Source organism: Chelon labrosus, assembly GCF_963514085.1.
Source record: "Chelon labrosus genome assembly, chromosome: 3".
NCBI lineage: Eukaryota > Metazoa > Chordata > Actinopteri > Mugiliformes > Mugilidae > Chelon > Chelon labrosus.
In genome coordinates, this window is record NC_140339.1 from 4796267 (window position 1) to 4813948 (window position 17682).

Genomic DNA, 17682 nt, shown 5'->3' on the forward strand with positions numbered 1-17682 from the left:
GAAACGGGAGGGAGGACATCTGCTGCAGCCGAGACAGCCGCACAGTTACGCTCAAAGATCAATAGATGGAGAAATGCGATATGATAGATGAGGAAGAGATGCCGAATGAGACGAGGAGAAAACTGAATTTCTCACGCCTTTTTTTCCCCCCACGTCCCGTCTCGTGTGCTGTGCTGCGGCGTTATTTGCGTGCATGTGTGTGTCCAGTTTGCACAGTGTAGACGGATGTTTGTGTTATCGCAGAGCTCTGTGACAGGCAGGTCACTTTGTGGAGACTCCAGCTCCAACTCTCCCACAAATACAATAAGCGCACATGCCCTAAACTTAACAGTGGGACATTCCCACGCTAGCTTCTCTCACCCTCCCCTCCAGACCCCCTCTCTCTCTCTCTCTCTCTCTCTCTCTCTCCTGTGACCAATATGAACTAATCCAGATGTAGCGTGGCTGCTCACAGATGTACACATAACTCTTTTTACATGGCCCTGCTCCTCTCTCCCCCTAAGCTTCTTCTCCTCCTCTACGTCTCAGCTCTCCCCAGCCTCCCTCGTCACTCAGCTCGCGGGCCTCGGCCTCGGCCTGATCCGAACAGGAAGTGATATCACCCGGTGTTGCAGCGCCGCTGATGAGGCACCCGGAGCTTTTGTCTCCTGTTTTTCGACACTCTCCTCCCAGCCTCTAGAGCCGCTCTGTTGTGGCTGCCGTTGGTAGAAAAACCTCCTCTTTGTTTGTCAGGCTTGTCAGGCTGGGTCCTCAGGAGGCCCCCCTTGCCCTATTCCCAGGCTGCCCTTCATGCTGCCTGTATGCAATTAACAGAGTAATTAAAAGCCTGATGAGCTAATTGGTGCTGGGTGAGGCTGCAGGTGTTTGGATCGGGGAGCTTATTAATGTAAGTGCGCTCACTGTGAACATCCTCTGACAGTTCACAAACATGCTTTTTGTTTTATTACTTTTAAATGTCTGCATTTATAGTTAATGTGCATTGATTAACACCACCGGTGCCAGACTTAACCTGATCCGAAGTAGTTTTTGTAATACGATTGACTGCTTGAGTCCATGCCTGCCACAGGGATGTTTCAGGCTTCTGGAGGATTGTATTTCACACCAGTGTATCAACAATGTACTGGATGTTAGGACGGATAACGTCACGTCTGATGAACAACTGAACTTGTTGGAAACAGGATAGACGAAAAGAATCCGTAGCCTACTCTGATCTGATGGCAGTTTGTGGTAACCTGAGGCTGAGCTCTCAGCTGGCGAAGTCAGAATGAGGAGAAGAAGATGCAGATGAGTGGGAACCAGAAGAGTTTTCATGCAAATGCTTCTCTCTCTCTGCTCTGCTCTGCTCTGGTCTGTCTGTCTGTCTGTCTCTCCGGCCCATTCCCACATGTGCATGTACAGTCACTTCCTCCTGTGCATGTCTCTTTCTTGTCTCCTACTTCCTCCCGCTTATCTCTGCCCTCTCTCTCTCTCTCTTTCTGTATCTGTACCCCATCCCCTCCCCTCTGTGTGACAGCTGTGCTGGTGATGGCTGTGTGCCCATGGTGCAAGCTGGCTGTGGGGTCCCAGGTGGCCCGCATGACAGTTATTGATGTTCAGGTGTTCGGCTCCTCTCACACGGGGACCCCGGAGCTACGCGCGCACGCCAACGCGCGCACCGAGGCGCACGCAGAAGACACAGATAACATGCATGCACTCCGGCGAAGTTCACGTGCATACGCAGAATACATGCAGCGGTCGCGTATCTGCACAATTATACACGTACACCGCACATTAGTCTCCGCTGCCGAGGAAGTGTAAACAACAAACTAACAAATGCAACAGAGAATATGTGCATACAGCTGCCGGGCTGTCTGGCAAGCAGCAGGAATTTCAGTTTTTCATGTGAGGGCGAAAACAAGCTTCGTGAAAATGCATGAATCCCATTTTGTGCACGATTCTTATATGGTCCAGTGTTTGGGACTGCTTTGTGTGTGCGGTGGGATAGCCAGTGTCGGTACCAGTGCCCAGCTCAGTCCTAACACACTCCAGATGTGTCTGGCTAGCCAGGGAGTTGTTCTTGGCACAGCCTGCCTCGGCCAAATGTCACAAATACTTTCCTTTATTTAGGAATGGCTCTGGGTTAGTGGCTGGAGAGAGCGAAGGAGGCGAGGATGGATGGATGGTGGGGGCAGCGAGGGAGGAAGGAAAAAGGGGGGGCAGATGAAAAGAGCAAAATAAATGATTAGCAATGTAGAAGTACAGGAGAGAACGAGGAGGAGGAGGAGGTGGGGGGGTTTGAGAGGAGAGATGTAGGACAGAAGATGGAGAGGGAGGAGAGAAAGAGGTGGGAGTGAGGTAGAAACAGCTCCAGTCTAACATCTGGATTTTATTAGCAGCCTTTGGGAAAATCTGAAAAGGAAGTTTTTTCTCTGCGAGCACGTCGGCAGCAGTGATATGCTGCACATAACCACTTCACTGCCGACGAGAGGAGCAGGCCCTCCCAAAGGAGAACAGATGGTCGCTAGAACTTCAATACAATTACATCAACAGCTTTCACAGATATAAGCGCTGTATGGCAGGATCCCTGCAGCTCAGAGAGGCAGAAATACAACTCCTGCAACCTTAGCACCTCTGGCCCTGGATAAATTATCTTTGAGCCGTCCTCACTCCCTGCTTTCCCTCAAATCTTCTTGCCACTTTAAGCGTTTAAAACGAAAACGCCTTTGACTTGGAAAAGCCGGCGACTTGTCGGTGATTTGCTTGTGATAATCTGATCAAAGGGAGCATGGCTTTTGTCAGTGGTTCTTATTAAGGAGAGCGAACGACCCCCCCCCCCCAACCCCTCCCCACCCCCGTTTGTTTCTATGTTCAACATGTTTGTTCAGCCGGCCCCGCATGTGTAGTGTCACAGGGATTCTCAAGTAACATAAGGGAAAATGTCTGTGTTTGTGTTCGCGGCGTGAGCATATGCGTCCTGCAAACTTACGAGCACGTGTGGATGCATCTGTGTGTTTGTTTATGCGTGCACACTCGAAGGTCTATGCGTGTACTGCTCTGGAAGGTGCACACATTTTGGACAGTTGCACGATCTGAAGGTTAAAACTCGATCGGATTTTATTTGAACGCATTGGATGTCAATGAGGGTCATTCGAAAGATGGAAGCAAAAACATGTGTGCGTCTGTGTGCTTGCAGTGTACCGGCCTGTCTTCCACCCTGTCATTAGTGAGAGCCTTAAAGCCTCTGAACTCTAAATCAGCTCAAGATGCGAGCGGAGTCTGGGATCCGTCTGCAGAAGCGACGTCTGTGCTTCCACGCAGATATATATGCTATACACAAACAACATTTCCGTCTTACATGTGACACAGTTCACGCCTCATATGAATATCAAAATGTAAAACTAGTCAGCGCACGGGCAGAAAACATCCTCTTGGTTTGCTCTTAGGTCGCGAGAAGATGACATATTGGTTTTTGCACTAATGAGGTTAGCAGTGCTTTTCTTTCGAATGACCACTGACCTGGGAATATGAGAATGGATGGTATTGTAGGCGCTGTATCCCTAAATCTTATGGTCCGCGGAACGGGACCCACAATCGCCAATGTTTTGATATAAAGGCCTGGTGGTGGTGGGGGGGGGGGGGGGCTCGAGCTCTGTTTGTGTGGACTCCACAGCGGCCTGATAGGGAACAGATGTGGAAAGGCAGGCGGCTGGGCAGCCAGCCAGAGCAGCTGGGAGAAATTAAAAACAACAGCATTCCTGGAGACTGGGGGAATTACAGTGGGAGGGAGGGAGCGAGCGAGAGACAGAGGGAGAGTTTTAGGGCTATGTGGTCACTGACGAGAGTCTCTGTGGGGTAGGAGAGATTGAATAGACAGGAGGGATTTAAGGGGACTGTTCTGCAGCGGTTAGCTAAAGCTAATAAGTTGCAGCTGTATTTCCACTGGAAGCAGAAACACACATGCACTCGACACACAGACACACAAGCATCTGAATGGACGCCTGTTGTCTTATATTTATTTGTGAATGTTTATTTGGTTTAAGGGGATTTAATGAAAGAATATGCCCTTGAACATATAAGGCGAACCCGCAATGACTTAATAAAGTTAGTCAGCCTACTGCTCTGTGAGTGTGTGTGTGTGTGTGCAGTCGTACAGTATGCTATCTGTGGTTTTTGCGCGTCTTGCAGTGAATTGTTTTTCATCTTGTTTCATCATGGCACAAGGGGAGAGGAGAAAACAGAGAACATTTTTAGAGCTCAGGCTGCAGACTGCTCCTTTGATGAGCAATCTTTTAGCCCTGATTACGTCAATTGTGCAGACGTACAGCTGCTCAGAGAGCCCGAGAAACAGAGACAAACAGACGCAGACGGCAGGATAGGTAACGATTGTATCATGCTGTTTTATTTTCAGCATATTATTCAATAGTATTCAGGACAGACAGAAAAAAATAAAAAAATCATAAGCAGATCTATTCTCATTTGTTATGAAGCGGCTCCTCTCAGACGCTCACGGTGGGGCCTTGGAGACATTTTCCAGAGCCGAACCTTTACCTGGGATTTATTTTTATTTATTTTTTTTGCCATAAATGTTTTGTCCTTCAACACAAAGCACAATGGGAGTACAGATGGTCGCAGATGGGGTTGCAGACCTAGCAGACATGCTAATGTATTAAAAGCAAAATCCAGAGCATGGCGCGTATGTGTGTGTGCTCTGTCCCTGTAGCTGGTCAGATTAAACAGCTGTCTATAATCCCACGGTGGGAGCAGACGGACAGGATGGTCCCCTTATCCTCATCTCGTCTCCTCTCCTCCGTCCTCTCCTCTCCTCCTTCTCCCCTCTGCTCATGTATCTGTTGAAATCGTCGATACATTTTGAGTTTAAGCCACCGCCTTGTTCGCCGAAGTGTAGCCGCATCTCCGGGCTAGCCAGCGTGGGAACAAATAGATGGTGCAGTCTTGTAAAGTACATGTCTGAGTGGTCGTTTTTAAGTGCGTCGGGATGCGTACTGTTTGTAAGCCCTGCACTGCGCATTGCATACAGCGTGGCATTAGAATGAGAAAAAAAATTATGTTTTGCTCAATACAAACACGGCCTCTTCACAGGAATTAGCCCACCAACTCAGCAGCACAGAGAGCTTGTTTGTGTTTGGCGTTCTATGGAAGAGAATCGCTCCGTCTATTTATACCAGCCCGGGCCCCGTCTGCCTCTATCTTCAACCTTGTGTGTTTATATGTTCAGAGCGTCTGGCATGGGGCAAACAGCAGAGTGCCCCTCGTGTTGCTGAGGATCACTGTGTCAATGGCCCTCGTACACCACACTCCAGTGTGGCACTCTTTAAATACAGACACCAGCTGTTGAACGCTTCTACATGAGCTGTCAGAAATAGGCTAACTCCAAGGACTGAGGCCAACTGAGGCAGGGGAGTGAAATGAAAAACACGTTATGTGACAGTGAATGAATGCCTGCAATATATTTTACGCTATAGCGACACACGGAATTTCAAGCCGGGGGTAAGGAGATATAAATGCCAGAGAGTGTTTTATTTTATAGTGGTTGGTTTCTATTATCTTAGATTATGACTAGTTACTCATGTGTGTGAAACTGTAGAATAAGGATTTTTACATTTTTATTCTCCTAGGTATTCCCTCGTGATACATTAAGAGGCAGGATGTAGGGAGAGTGTTTTAGAATCGATTAATGCCAAGTCTCCAGTTTGGTTTACACCTGCTTACACCTTAGTTCTTAATGTATATGAGGTGTGTGGCACTCAAACTGAAAGCCGCACATTTCTGTAATGACATACACACTGTGCGTAGTGCGTACGTCGCTTTCATTGTTTTTCTGTGCCGGTTGCGTGCATCTTTTAAAGACATTTTCTCGCAGGCTGAAAAAGCCATCACACTCTCAGCTCGGGTTTGCATTGCAGGAGGATCTGGTTCCAGCAGCTGCACCGACAAACAGACACACGTACAGAAAGACAGTCAACACTCCGCAGATAGATAAACAGATTTGAGTTTGACTTTGTGCACGCGGTTTCATGCATGTCTGTGGACGTTCAGGGCTGACCGTTCTCATCGTCAGGCGTCGGTTCTCGCACGTGCAAGGCGCCGCGGCACATCCAACCCGCGTCTTGTTTTCTTCTCACGTCCCTTCCTATACCATCCATCCCCTTCACGCTACAGAGCTTGGCCTTGCCTTGTTTGGTACTGGCAGGGTGTCTGGCAGAGGACAGTGAAGCCTCTGGTAGTAGGACAGAGCTCTGCTGAAAGCCAGTCCAGTGATGGACAGCAGCAGATCCAGCTGCACTTGTCACTGGCTGTCAAGCCGGCTGTCTGAATTGGGGAACGAGAAGGGACAGGCGGGGAGGAGTGTGTTCGTGTGAGTGTGTGTGTTTCGTGTGTGTGTGTGTGTGTGTTTGGGGGTTGGAGGTTACAGTGGAGGGGCACTGATTGGGATGTCATAGCTACATGGATTGTGTATGTGCGAAGGAGAGCGAGAGAGCAAGAGGGAAGAGAAGGGGGGATCTCAGTCAGCAGCAGCTGAGCGAGTGAGCAGGTGTTACTGTATGTCTCCGAGGCCCATGAATCTCCAACAAGAAAGACAATACGAGTTTGGATTCATTTCCACTCCCTGCATTGATTTGTTTTGGTTCTTTATATGGGGCTTTTGTTTTAAGGAAACAATCGATGGCTCCCAGGTGAAAATGTCAGCGCTCTCCTCCTTAACCAGCTGTCTCCACTTTGAAAGTATGATTCTTTTTTTTTTTTTTTTTTTTTTTTAAACCTGGAGTTCCATCTTGATAATTGTCTCTCCCTCCCTCTCTCCTTCTATCTTTTCTCCTTTCATATGGCAGGTAGCAGAGTGCAGAAGGCTGGAACAATGCCAGATTCACCTGCGGATGTGAAAACCCAGCCCAGGTCCACCCCACCCACCATGCCTCCTCCACCCCCGGCTGTCAGCCAAGCAACCAATCGCAATGCCTCATTCACCCCTACCACCAGTAAATCAAGTAAGTTATTATTTTTCCCAGCTAGGAGTAACGCCACCTTACGTCAGCTTTGACACACACCGTACGTGGCATCGTCATCTGTTTCGCTGGACTGTACGGAACACACGCATTTGTGTTTTTCTTTGAACTGAAGATGATCCTTTGTGCATGGGTGTCATGTCGGCAGGCAGTGTGAGAGAAAACAGTGAGCTAGCAGGCGTGCTGCGTCAGTGACCCGTGGAGGGAACAGCTCTAAGGCTTCATTTCATAGGAAGCATTGGAGAGAATAGCCAAAGTCGTGCAAACTTTCATCTGCAGCATTGCAGTTCTGTAATTCTTTGCAGACCTGATCATCACGTCTTTGGCAGAGATTTAAGAGACGGCATCCAAGTTAAAGTGGAGCAATCACTGGTTGAAAAGGTTAAGATATAAAAACACTTGTTATTTTCGAGAATATAGTTTAAAAGTGAAAGATGATTTTCAGTCTGTTAAGCTCCATATTGATTAATTATTCAGCAATCTGCTTGAATTAACATAAATCAATGCATTTTATAGCCATCCACGGTGGACTCCGCACACATTTGTTCCTCTTAGATCAGCTATCACCGTATATGCTTGTGCAAAGGGAGGGAAATTCCAAATATGTGTTTCTTCCCTGTTCTGGTGAACAAGTGTTGAAGTCATGTGTGTGTCAGGTGTGTGTCCATGCAGGCATCTGTGTGTCTTTTAGTGCCCTTGCCGGTGGGACAAGTGGCTCGAAGCGCATTCGCGAGTGCGACCCGTGGAATTGCGTATGCATGTGTGTGTTAGCGTTGTTTACCAGCTGGTCAGGCGGCGGTCAGTACAGGGGACATCAGCCAGGACGGCGTTGCGGCGTGTAGTCTACTTTCTTCCCTATATAGCAATGACGGGGCCGTGTTGTTTCACCTGTTGCGGCGGGTGGTCAGCGGCGTAGCTCTCTCCTTGCACCTCTCCCCTCGCTCTAAAACCAGAACACAAGTGTTGCCTGTCGGGATCACATGGGTTAGTCCATATGTGTTCAGGCCCTCGACCCGTGGATTAGAGCAACAAGCGTGCCTGAGAGGAACCACGGGAGCGAGACTAGTGAACAACAGAAATGCATATAGTCTCTGCCTTATTCTAGTAGGAGGGCGAGGTGTAATGTTACAGTCAACGGTGGCTTACTGTTGAGGCCTGTAAATACATTTGGAAAAGATTAACCTGCCGTACCTGCATTGGTGAAATTAGACTTTGGATGCTCAGTGTAAGTGCATCCACTTTCTGTTATCGCTGAATATGTTATAACTAAAGATACATTTCATTCAAAGGGTGTAAACTGTGTTACATTTTGTTTTGTTAATTATGCTAACAGATGTACACGCGCATGCAAATATCAACATAGGGCATGCAAGAAGAACTTCAGGGTAAAGGTCAAACGTGTTGAGTGCGAGCTCCTGCGTATTTATGAGTTTGTTTGTGCCTACATTAAGAAGAATATGCCAGTGATTATATATGTGTATGAATGCTGCGTCTATTCTCAACCCTAAAGCTGCAAATCTACTTTCAGCTGGTGGACATGTGCAGGGCCAGATTTAGCTACACACCTGCTACTGGAATAAAAGTAACACAGGCCACGGGACTATTTTTGGCATCTCTTTAACAAGTTCCTCTTATAGTTGTGTCCCGGTGCGAGTGAGTGAGTGAGGTGCGGGGTGAAATAGACCGATACTAGGGGTAGATGGAGGGGCTGGGGGGGGTGGGCGGGTCAGATGGTGCCACTTGTGAGACAGCTGAAGTCACTGCAAACACACACACACACAGACACACTCACAGAAACTAGGATAAAATTGTATCACACCAGGCTCTTGGCGTCGTATACCATTCAGATTCACCTTAACCACATGTTTCTTTTATCAGCATGTAAGTGCTTCTCCCCTCCGCTCCGTCAAATGCCGCCCCCAGGCTTCTCTAAAACTACTGACCCAATTCGTCTCTTCCCTTCTGCCTCTTTATCTGCAGTGCTGAACGGGAGCAGCCACTCTCCGACGTCGCTAAACGGCGCTCCGTCCACTCCCAACGGCTTCAGCAACGGGCCGGCCATGTCCTCGACGGCCTCGCTGTCCAACCAGCAGCTCCCGCCGGCGTGCGGTGCCCGTCAGCTCTGCAAGCTGAAGCGCTTCCTGACCACGCTGCAGCAGTTTGGCAACGACATATCGCCCGAGATCGGAGAGAGGGTGCGCAGCCTCGTGCTGGGACTGGTGGTATGTTGTGATTGTGTTCACACAGAATTCCTCGAATGAATCTTTCCTAAAACGTGGAAGCACACATGCTCATAGCAGCTAAGGCTCCCTGTATCCTCTTCTTATTCTGCATGGCAGCGTATGTTATTTAATGCATAATGCAATGTTTTTCAGTATCCCTCACTCTTCCTTTTGTCTCGGACAGAACTCCACTCTCACAATCGAAGAGTTTCACTCCAAACTTCACGAGGCCACCAACTTCCCCCTGAGGCCTTTTGTCATTCCTTTCCTGAAGGTAAGCAGGATTTTATGTGAAATAAATCAAGCGTGGTGTCTCCATTTGACACTGACAAGCTTTATTGCTCCATAAAACCAAAGCCAGTTTTTTTTTTTCTTTGCGCGAGCAGCTATGTATTCCTTTCCTTCGTGCTTTTTTGTTTTACTTCCAAACAGAAAGGGTTCACAGCGAGGCGGGTAGGGAAATGTTGTCGGTGTGTATATACGGTGTGAACTCGGTAGTAATTCTATTGAATGTGCGCGTTAAAAAGGGATGTGTGTGAGTGTGTCAGACCTCCTGGCGTGCCATGATCCTCCCCATCTGGGACGTTGCAGCAATAGCTGTGTTATATCAACCGGACAGGTCTGAGAGAGCTATGTGACAGCACTGTTACACACAGATACAAGACACACATGTAATTCACACAAACAGCACACCGCAAAGAGAGGGAGAGAGTGAGACACATGGTAGTGGTATGTGTCAGGGAACCTGTCTTATCTCATCCTGTCTCTTCATCTATCACTTTTTTTCCCTAACGCCCTAATCTGGCGTTATTTCACTCTCACTCCATCCATCCATTGCTCCACCGTGGGTTCCTACTTCTTCTCTTGTCCACTTAACGCTCTTCTCGACATGTACATCGGTTCAGTAAATTTATGTCCTTCCTAAAAACAGCTTATTTCATTCCTAATCAGAGACATCTGTCTTCCTTCCCTTTTTAACCACTGAAGGCAAACCTGCCCCTGCTGCAGAGAGAACTGCTCCACTGTGCCAGGTTGGCTAAACAGACTCCAGCTCAGTATCTGGCCCAGCACGAGCAGCTGCTCCTGGACGCCAACGCCAGCTCGCCCCTCGACTCCTCGGAGATCATGCTGGAGATGAACGAGCACGGCAAGAGAAGGACCCCTGACAGGTAGCATCTTTCCATTAAACACGAGAAAACAATGTCCTGGCTCCAGAAGTGCACATGCGTTGGCAGACTCTAACACACACACACACACACACACACGCTGTAATAAATGAATTATTTTAGAGTGCCAAGTGACAAGGGGCACCTATAAATCCATCTGTGCTTGAGGTGGAAGTCTGGACAGCCCTCGTGCCAGACTGCCTCTGCCAGCTGTCTGGGAGGGAGGAGTAGGATAAATGCAGGGTAGGGAAGAGAAAAAGAGAGGAAGAACAGCAAAAGAAAGAGACAGAGGATAGAGCGGGGAGTGAAGTAAAGTAAATATCCTAAAGAAAGACGGGGAGACGAGCAGAGCTACGGTTTGCCGTTGTTCCACATTTCCCTCCAGTGCTCTGCTTTGTTCATCCAGCTTAGAAGATGACACAATTATCTCACATTTCCTCCTGCTTCTCATACAGGCGCTGTCTTTTTCGTTATTATTTTTTTTGTATGATTACTTCTTCACTCCTCTCTCGTTCCCATTCTCTCCATCTGTATGACCCGTGGGCTCCCGGCAGCTGTCCATATGTTAGGGATGCGTCCAGATGGCGGTGTGCTGACCAAAACGCCGAGCACATCCCGAACGCGGCGCGGGGAGGCGGGTGGGTCGGTGGTGGTTTGGACGGGACTGCGGGTTGAAGCTGGACGTGCAATCCCACTGTAATCCCCACACCTCCACCTCCCGACCTCTGGCTTATACACAGCAGGAGGGACTCGGCGGAAGGGGATGGGGGGCGAGGGGGTGGGGTGGTGGGTCGTTCAGCTGGGGCAGGGCCTAATGTCGCGCCAGCTGTTCCTCTGATTAGATACTACAGCCACGGACGCGGACGAATATAGCCGACGTGCACAGATATACTCCCGGATAACCGAGAATGAGCACATACATACTCATGCTCATCATCTACATGGGGCAGCGTTGCTTTTATTCGCCTTTGATCCCCAGCATGATAAAGAGCGATTTCCATCCGAACGCTTGGCCACGGCCGTCCAGCTAAACAGATTAATATCAACACTCCCATTTAAACTGTCCAGATGGCTTGAAAACACAACCTCGTTCTCTCGCGCGCGCGTCGAAACACACACTCGCTGTAAAGTACACAAACACAAATGAGTGTCACTAAACATCTGCCGAATACGCAGCATTCAGCCCATATTGCCCCTTAAGCTCGAGAATGGGGTGGGAGGGAGGGAGAGGGAGAGGGAGACATACTTGCAATCTAAGAGCAGGCTGAGGGATATTGAGATTAAGAGCTTGAGACGCGGGGTGTACAGTTGGACGTGGTTTTGTTTTATACATATGGCATGCAGCTGTGCAGAAGCTTTGGAGAGGCACTGCTGTACTGTAACTGAACAACAAGCAGCTCTCAGCAGGGACACGCATACACGTGTGTGTGTGTGTGTGTGTGTGTGCGTGCATTGGCATACACCATATGGAAGTTGTTGAACTGCTAGAGCCTCGTCAAACAGGTATAGTTCAGAATACCAGGGGCTCTAACAGAAGTATAAAAATAGAGCAGGGCTGTTCACCTGGCTCTCTGTGCGCATCAGGATTTGTTATTGCTGTCACCATACACCGATCAGCCACAACATTACGACCACTGACAGGAGAAGTAAATAACATCGACCGATCTTGAGACAATTCAGTGTTCTGCTGGGAAACTTTTGGACCTGGCATTCATTGGTGTGGCTGTTACTTAGACATGTAGCACCCACCTAGACCAGACCAGACACCCCCACCCCATAGCAATGACACTCCTTGATGGCAGCAGCCGTCAAGCAGGATGCACAAAGGCTTTAGGAATAACTCAAAAAAGAACAGCACAAGGTGTTGACCTGGCCTCCAAATTCACTAGAAACTGATCAAGTAGCTGTGGGATGATCCACAGAGGCACCTCCTCTAAAGCCCCCCCCCCCCACACTAACAACATTCTGTTGCCAGACACACAGGACACCCTTTGAGGTCCCATGTCCATTCTCTGATGAGTCACAACTGTTTTGGAGGCACAAGGGAGACCTGCACAATATTAGGAAGGTGGTCATAATGTTATGCCTGATCGGTGTATGTCATTTTACACAGATACCGTACCCTAGCAATATAGTCAATGCAAGCACAACAGAAACTAACAACATTAGATATCATTCCTCTACTTGCTTGACATGTTTTTGCAGTTGCCATTTTCCACCTTAATCTGATTTCTGGCCTCAACTCTTGACACGGTTTCCTGAACTATGAAGTAATACACTGGCATTGTATCTTTAGCCTGGCACGGCACATCCCACAGTTTTCATATTACTCACTGCGGTCTGGCGAGGGCCACCGGCGGTCTAGCTGGGGAAAGATGGCGTAGTGTGCGTAAAAAGTGAATTCTCTTCCATCAGACATTAACATGAGGCCAGCAGTTAGCTTTAAAAAGACTGGAGTGAGTCACGCGGCTGCAGAGTCATGTTAGCAGAAGAACAGTTTCTAATTAGTTAGGGTTTTATCTGAAGCCGCATCAGCGTGCTGGGGAAACGGCGCCTTTGGGCCCAGCTTTGAACGACTATTGTATATTGGCAAATAAACATTTTATTAAAGATCTGTTTTGTTTTTGTAGATGATAATGCACCACATATCCCACTACTGGAAAAAAACACAGCAGCACTTAGTCTGCATCCAGCCAGTTGCACTTTGGTGCCATAGTTTCATGCTTTTTCATATAGTATACTAATACTAGTATACTAATAATATCATTATTAAAAATATTCAATGACTTATGCAATAGCTAGAAGTACCTAGAGTCATGTTTTTTTAACCCACTACCATTGACTCCTTTACAGGACCAAAGACAGCTCAGAGAGAGATGGGTTGCACCCGGAGCACCTGGCCAAGAGGCCGTGCACCATCAGCCCGAGCCAACGCTTCAGCCCCAGCACGGGTCTTCCTGCTCACCAGCCTCCCAACGGCCTCACTACACACCCTCCCAACGGCCTGCCGCACCCGCCCAATCCTCAAGTCGGACCCCAGCACTATCGCCTAGAAGACATGGCCTTGGCACACCAGTACAGAGACGCCTACAGGCATAATGAACACCGCGATGCCCGAGACAGACACCGGCAGACAGGTAGAGCAGCTGCAATGTACTGTAGACAATTGCACGGCTGCGACAGCGCGTGCATTTGTGTGTGTGCGCGTATGTAAGTGGGGTTGGTGTAGAGAACAAAAGCCAGTTGTCACTCCAGTGTGATAATCCTTGTGTCGGTGCAGCTATATAAAGACCACGGCCATACATGACCATGTGGCCAACTGTGGCAACCATATAAGACTTACTTCTGCTTCCCCAGAAGGAAATAGATGAATTCTTAGCCAAATCGTGCAATTCTGTGGTGTAACTATGAGTCACCTATTTGTATAAAATGCTGAACTGGTTTTGTTTATGCCCTATTTGGATACGTGCTTTACAGTAAATGTTGCATGTAGGAAAATGTAATAAATTACAAACCACGGACGTTCATAGTTTGCAATCAATGAAAATAGTTATGGTTTATTTTGCAGACACAGTTGTAAAACCTTAACTGACAGAGACGTCCTGTGTATTCTTGCAGCAGTGCATGGGGCCCGCCAAGAGGAGGTGATCGACCACCGTCTTACAGATCGAGAGTGGGCAGAAGAATGGAAACACCTCGATAACGTATGTACCCGCACGGTGGCCGTGTTTAACGTCAACCGCCTCTATGTTTCATCCATATATTCATATTAAAGCAACGGAAATGGAAATCTGAGAAGCTGAGAGGTCAGGGGGCTGTTAAAGTGGGTTTTAGTGCTAAAGATGGCATGCAGATGACAGGGACGGGAAGCGGTGACAGACAGAACAGCCTTTGTCCCGGCTAAGTTAGCGACTGACGGACAGCCGACCTCAGGAGGTCTGTGTCAGTGTGGTGAATTAACAACAGACGGGCATCTATCTGGATTTTAGCACCCAACTCCATGAAGAGAAAATTGTCAACAGTAGACAGAGAGAGAGAGAGAGAGGGAGAGAGAGAGAGAAACAGGGCCCCAGATGGAGCTCAGGACCCAGCAGAGAGCAGCTCCAGCTGGGGAGAGCAGCTGAGACAAGAGCTGCAGTCATGGAGAGAACCGACCAGGCCTGGACCCCTGCCAAATTAAAAACACTTCACTGAAATAAATATAGCTAACTCGGAGGGGAGGGAGGTGGTGGAGAGACAGAGGGAACGAGGCAGGGAAAGAAAGAAGGAAAGATGAATGGGGAATAACGATATGGATTGAGTGTCGACGGCGCTAAGCCCGTTTAGTGGACCCTGTACGCTCTGGAGGGACGGGGCAGCGTGGAGGGGGGAAAAAAAAAACACACAAAAAAACGCGTTTTTCAACAGGGGAAAGAGCAGGGAATCTGTTGAGTTGGCACGGAGCTGAGCAGAAGGGTGGAAGGAATTAGCTCAACTTTTTCATCAGCAGCCCAGCTGTTTCATTATCATTGTTGTGAGGCTCGTAGACGCCGAAATTCACTGACGAGCACACGTTCCATGAAAAGATATGCAGAGACAGTCACACAACAAACACACGTCTGCGAGGTGATATCTGCTCTGCACAGATTTAAAAAAAAAAAAAAAGTGTGCTGATTTGTAGCTTAGCGGCTCCAAAACTGATTCTCTCCCTTTGAATGGATTTTGCTTGGATGTTTTTGTATAAACTCTCTTTTCAGTTCAAAATCTCTACAATGTTACTGGAAGGAATTTACAATTTCAAATGAGTCTCATTCATACAGGACTTCAAGTAAAAGCTAAAAACTCCAATGCTTTGCCTTTTGCAGCTCCTGAACTGCATCATGGACATGGTAGAGAAGACGCGCCGCTCTCTGACGGTGCTGCGCCGCTGCCAGGAGGCCGACCGGGAGGAGATGAACCACTGGATTCGGCGCTACAGCGACGTGGAGGAGATGAAAAAAGGTGGGAGCAACGGACAGCACTGCCTTCCTCCTCCTCCTCCTCCTCCTCTTCCTCCTCCTACTCCTCACCACAACTCCTCCTCCAACACAGCTAGCAGCAGCGAGTCACTGCCGATAGGAACTTCCTCGGCTGCTGAAAGGCAGACAGGCAGACAGACAGGTAGACAAAACACACACAGGGCATGTTTGGCAAAGCAAAAACACTCACAGCAAGGTAGGGTTTTTTTTTTCAGACGCAGAAAATAAATATATCAATTAAGACACAAAACGTCAGTTGGATGTTGGTACTTTTCAGCGGATTTACAAATTTTAGCTCATACTGTGAGTGACACAAATCTAGTTCCTGGATGTTTAACCAGCTGATTGCACACTCATGTTGACAGCATGCTCATTCATAATTGAAGACTTGTATTCACTTCCAACTCCCGTATTCCCATTTCCTTCCCGGAAATGATTGAAACAGTCGATGACAGCTCATTTACACATGTTGCCATACACATGCACCGATCAGCCACAACATTAAAACCAATAAGTACGCTGAAATCATCTTGTGATAAGTCAATGTTCTGCTGGGAAACTTTTGGACCTGGCATTCATTCAGGTTACTTAGCACCCACCTAGACCAGAACAGGCACCCCTATCCCATAACAATGACTTGATGCAGCCTGACACATGCACAAAAACGCTTTAGGAACAACTCAAAAAAATATGAAGAACAGCACAAGGTGTTGACCTGGCCTCCATATTCACTGGATCCCAAACTGATCAAGTATCTGTGGGATGATCCACAGAGACCCCTCCCCTCAAAGGCCCCCACTAACAACATTCTGTTGCCAGACACCACAGGACACCCTCAGAAGGCCCATGTCCATTCTCCGATGAGTCACCACAAGTGAGACCTACACAATATTAGGAAGGTGGTCATAATGTTATGCCTGATCGGTGCAGTTTGACTTAGTCCCCAAAACAGAAATGTAAAAGTACATGGGAGACTTGGGCGGATGTGTGTTCATGCAGATAAAGAGTTTGCTTGTGTGTTTGTGTGTGTGTAACTGACACTGAATGTGCGCCTGTTTGTGTGTGTTCCAGAGATCCACAGAGACTTCTTACACAGGCCTCCCTCAGGATACCTGCCAGAAGAAATCTGGAGGAAAGCTGGTAAGAGCCAAAACATCCTATTGTCTCCGTGATTGACCTTACACAGACTAACAAAACACACGCACGCACACAATCACACCGCCATCATCAGTCTTTACGGCCCTCGCCCTGGCAACCGAGGCAGCAGAACAGAGGCCTTACAGCCGTAGGTCCATCAGGCCAGAGGATCGGAGGCCCTGTGTGTCATTAGGGCTAAATACCCTCCATCTGTCACCACTATGAAAGGCCACTGCAGTTAAAGCTGCAGTGAAAATGCAGTCACTGGGCCTACGGTATAGGCCACAGCAGCGCAGCATGGGGTGGAGCGTAACTGGTCTCCACAGGCATGAAAAACACATTCCCCCCTTTTTCCATTCACATTACATATGACTGAAGTGAACAGAGACAACGTAGATACACAGACAATCGACTGTTGCTGTGATTTCCAGCTGCAGGCGGGAGTATTGCATTGCATGGGCCTTCTTGTGTGTGTATATATATATATAGATATATATATCACATGTTAGTTAGAGCCCATCCCAGGAGTTGTCTGGTTCAGCCCTTGTTCCACCACAGTCCCAGCACTATTATGTTGCACTCATACTCCAATGCCCTGCGGAGGAAAGATGCTGCTGCTGTCGGCAAAATACTGTGCTGCATTTTCACCAGCAGAAAAAGCTCTTTTAATTGCAGTTGTTTTTCATACAGGTACTACAAGCATCCCGCTCTCCCCAGCACTAAAGCACCTCCAAAACAAGCAGGGTGAGTAGCATATCTCACTCCCAACATCTCACCTCCAGTGTTTGTGTTTGTGTGTGTCTGTGTGCGTCACCTCTATCTCGGCCCGACGTAGCCGCTGCACCTTTTTTTTTTTTTTTTTTGCTTTTAATTAAAAACCGCACACGTATTCTCTGGTCTGGTTCAGGTTGAGAGACTGCGGTTCCTTTTAAAAATAAGATCTGAAGTGTGAAAAAGCGGACAGAAATAACACGTCTCAGGGACTTGCCAAATCCCCGCGGAATTAAAACGTTAATATTGCTGCCCCCGTGTTTTCCATTAAGTGCTAATTGCCCCAGCATCTGCTATGCAGTCTCCTTGATAAGAATTAATTAAATTTGCAAACTAATCTTAGTGGTGCATGCATTAGGCTAGATAATTGAGAAGCTTGGAATAA

At 48.0% G+C, this 17682-nt stretch overlaps 1 protein-coding gene across 4 annotated transcripts in view; it reads left to right on the top strand.

The window, feature by feature from the left end:
* The window catches only part of cbfa2t3 (CBFA2/RUNX1 partner transcriptional co-repressor 3), a 40373-nt gene that overhangs the window by 14777 nt on the left and 7914 nt on the right, over nucleotides 1-17682 (top strand). For 2 of the 4 annotated variants that reach the window (XM_084540833.1, XM_084540836.1), the window contains exons 2-10: nucleotides 6831-6986; nucleotides 8985-9226; nucleotides 9411-9500; nucleotides 10214-10395; nucleotides 13246-13529; nucleotides 14011-14096; nucleotides 15237-15531; nucleotides 16461-16529; nucleotides 17217-17270. In XM_084540833.1, the coding sequence (XP_084396959.1) occupies nucleotides 6831-6986; nucleotides 8985-9226; nucleotides 9411-9500; nucleotides 10214-10395; nucleotides 13246-13529; nucleotides 14011-14096; nucleotides 15237-15531; nucleotides 16461-16529; nucleotides 17217-17270 (1458 nt within the window). Of the gene's footprint in view, nucleotides 1-6653; nucleotides 6724-6830; nucleotides 6987-8984; nucleotides 9227-9410; nucleotides 9501-10213; nucleotides 10396-13245; nucleotides 13530-14010; nucleotides 14097-15236; nucleotides 15532-16460; nucleotides 16530-17216; nucleotides 17271-17682 lie in introns of all 4 variants that reach the window. The other 2 variants (XM_084540834.1, XM_084540835.1) reach the window with 2 other exon arrangements.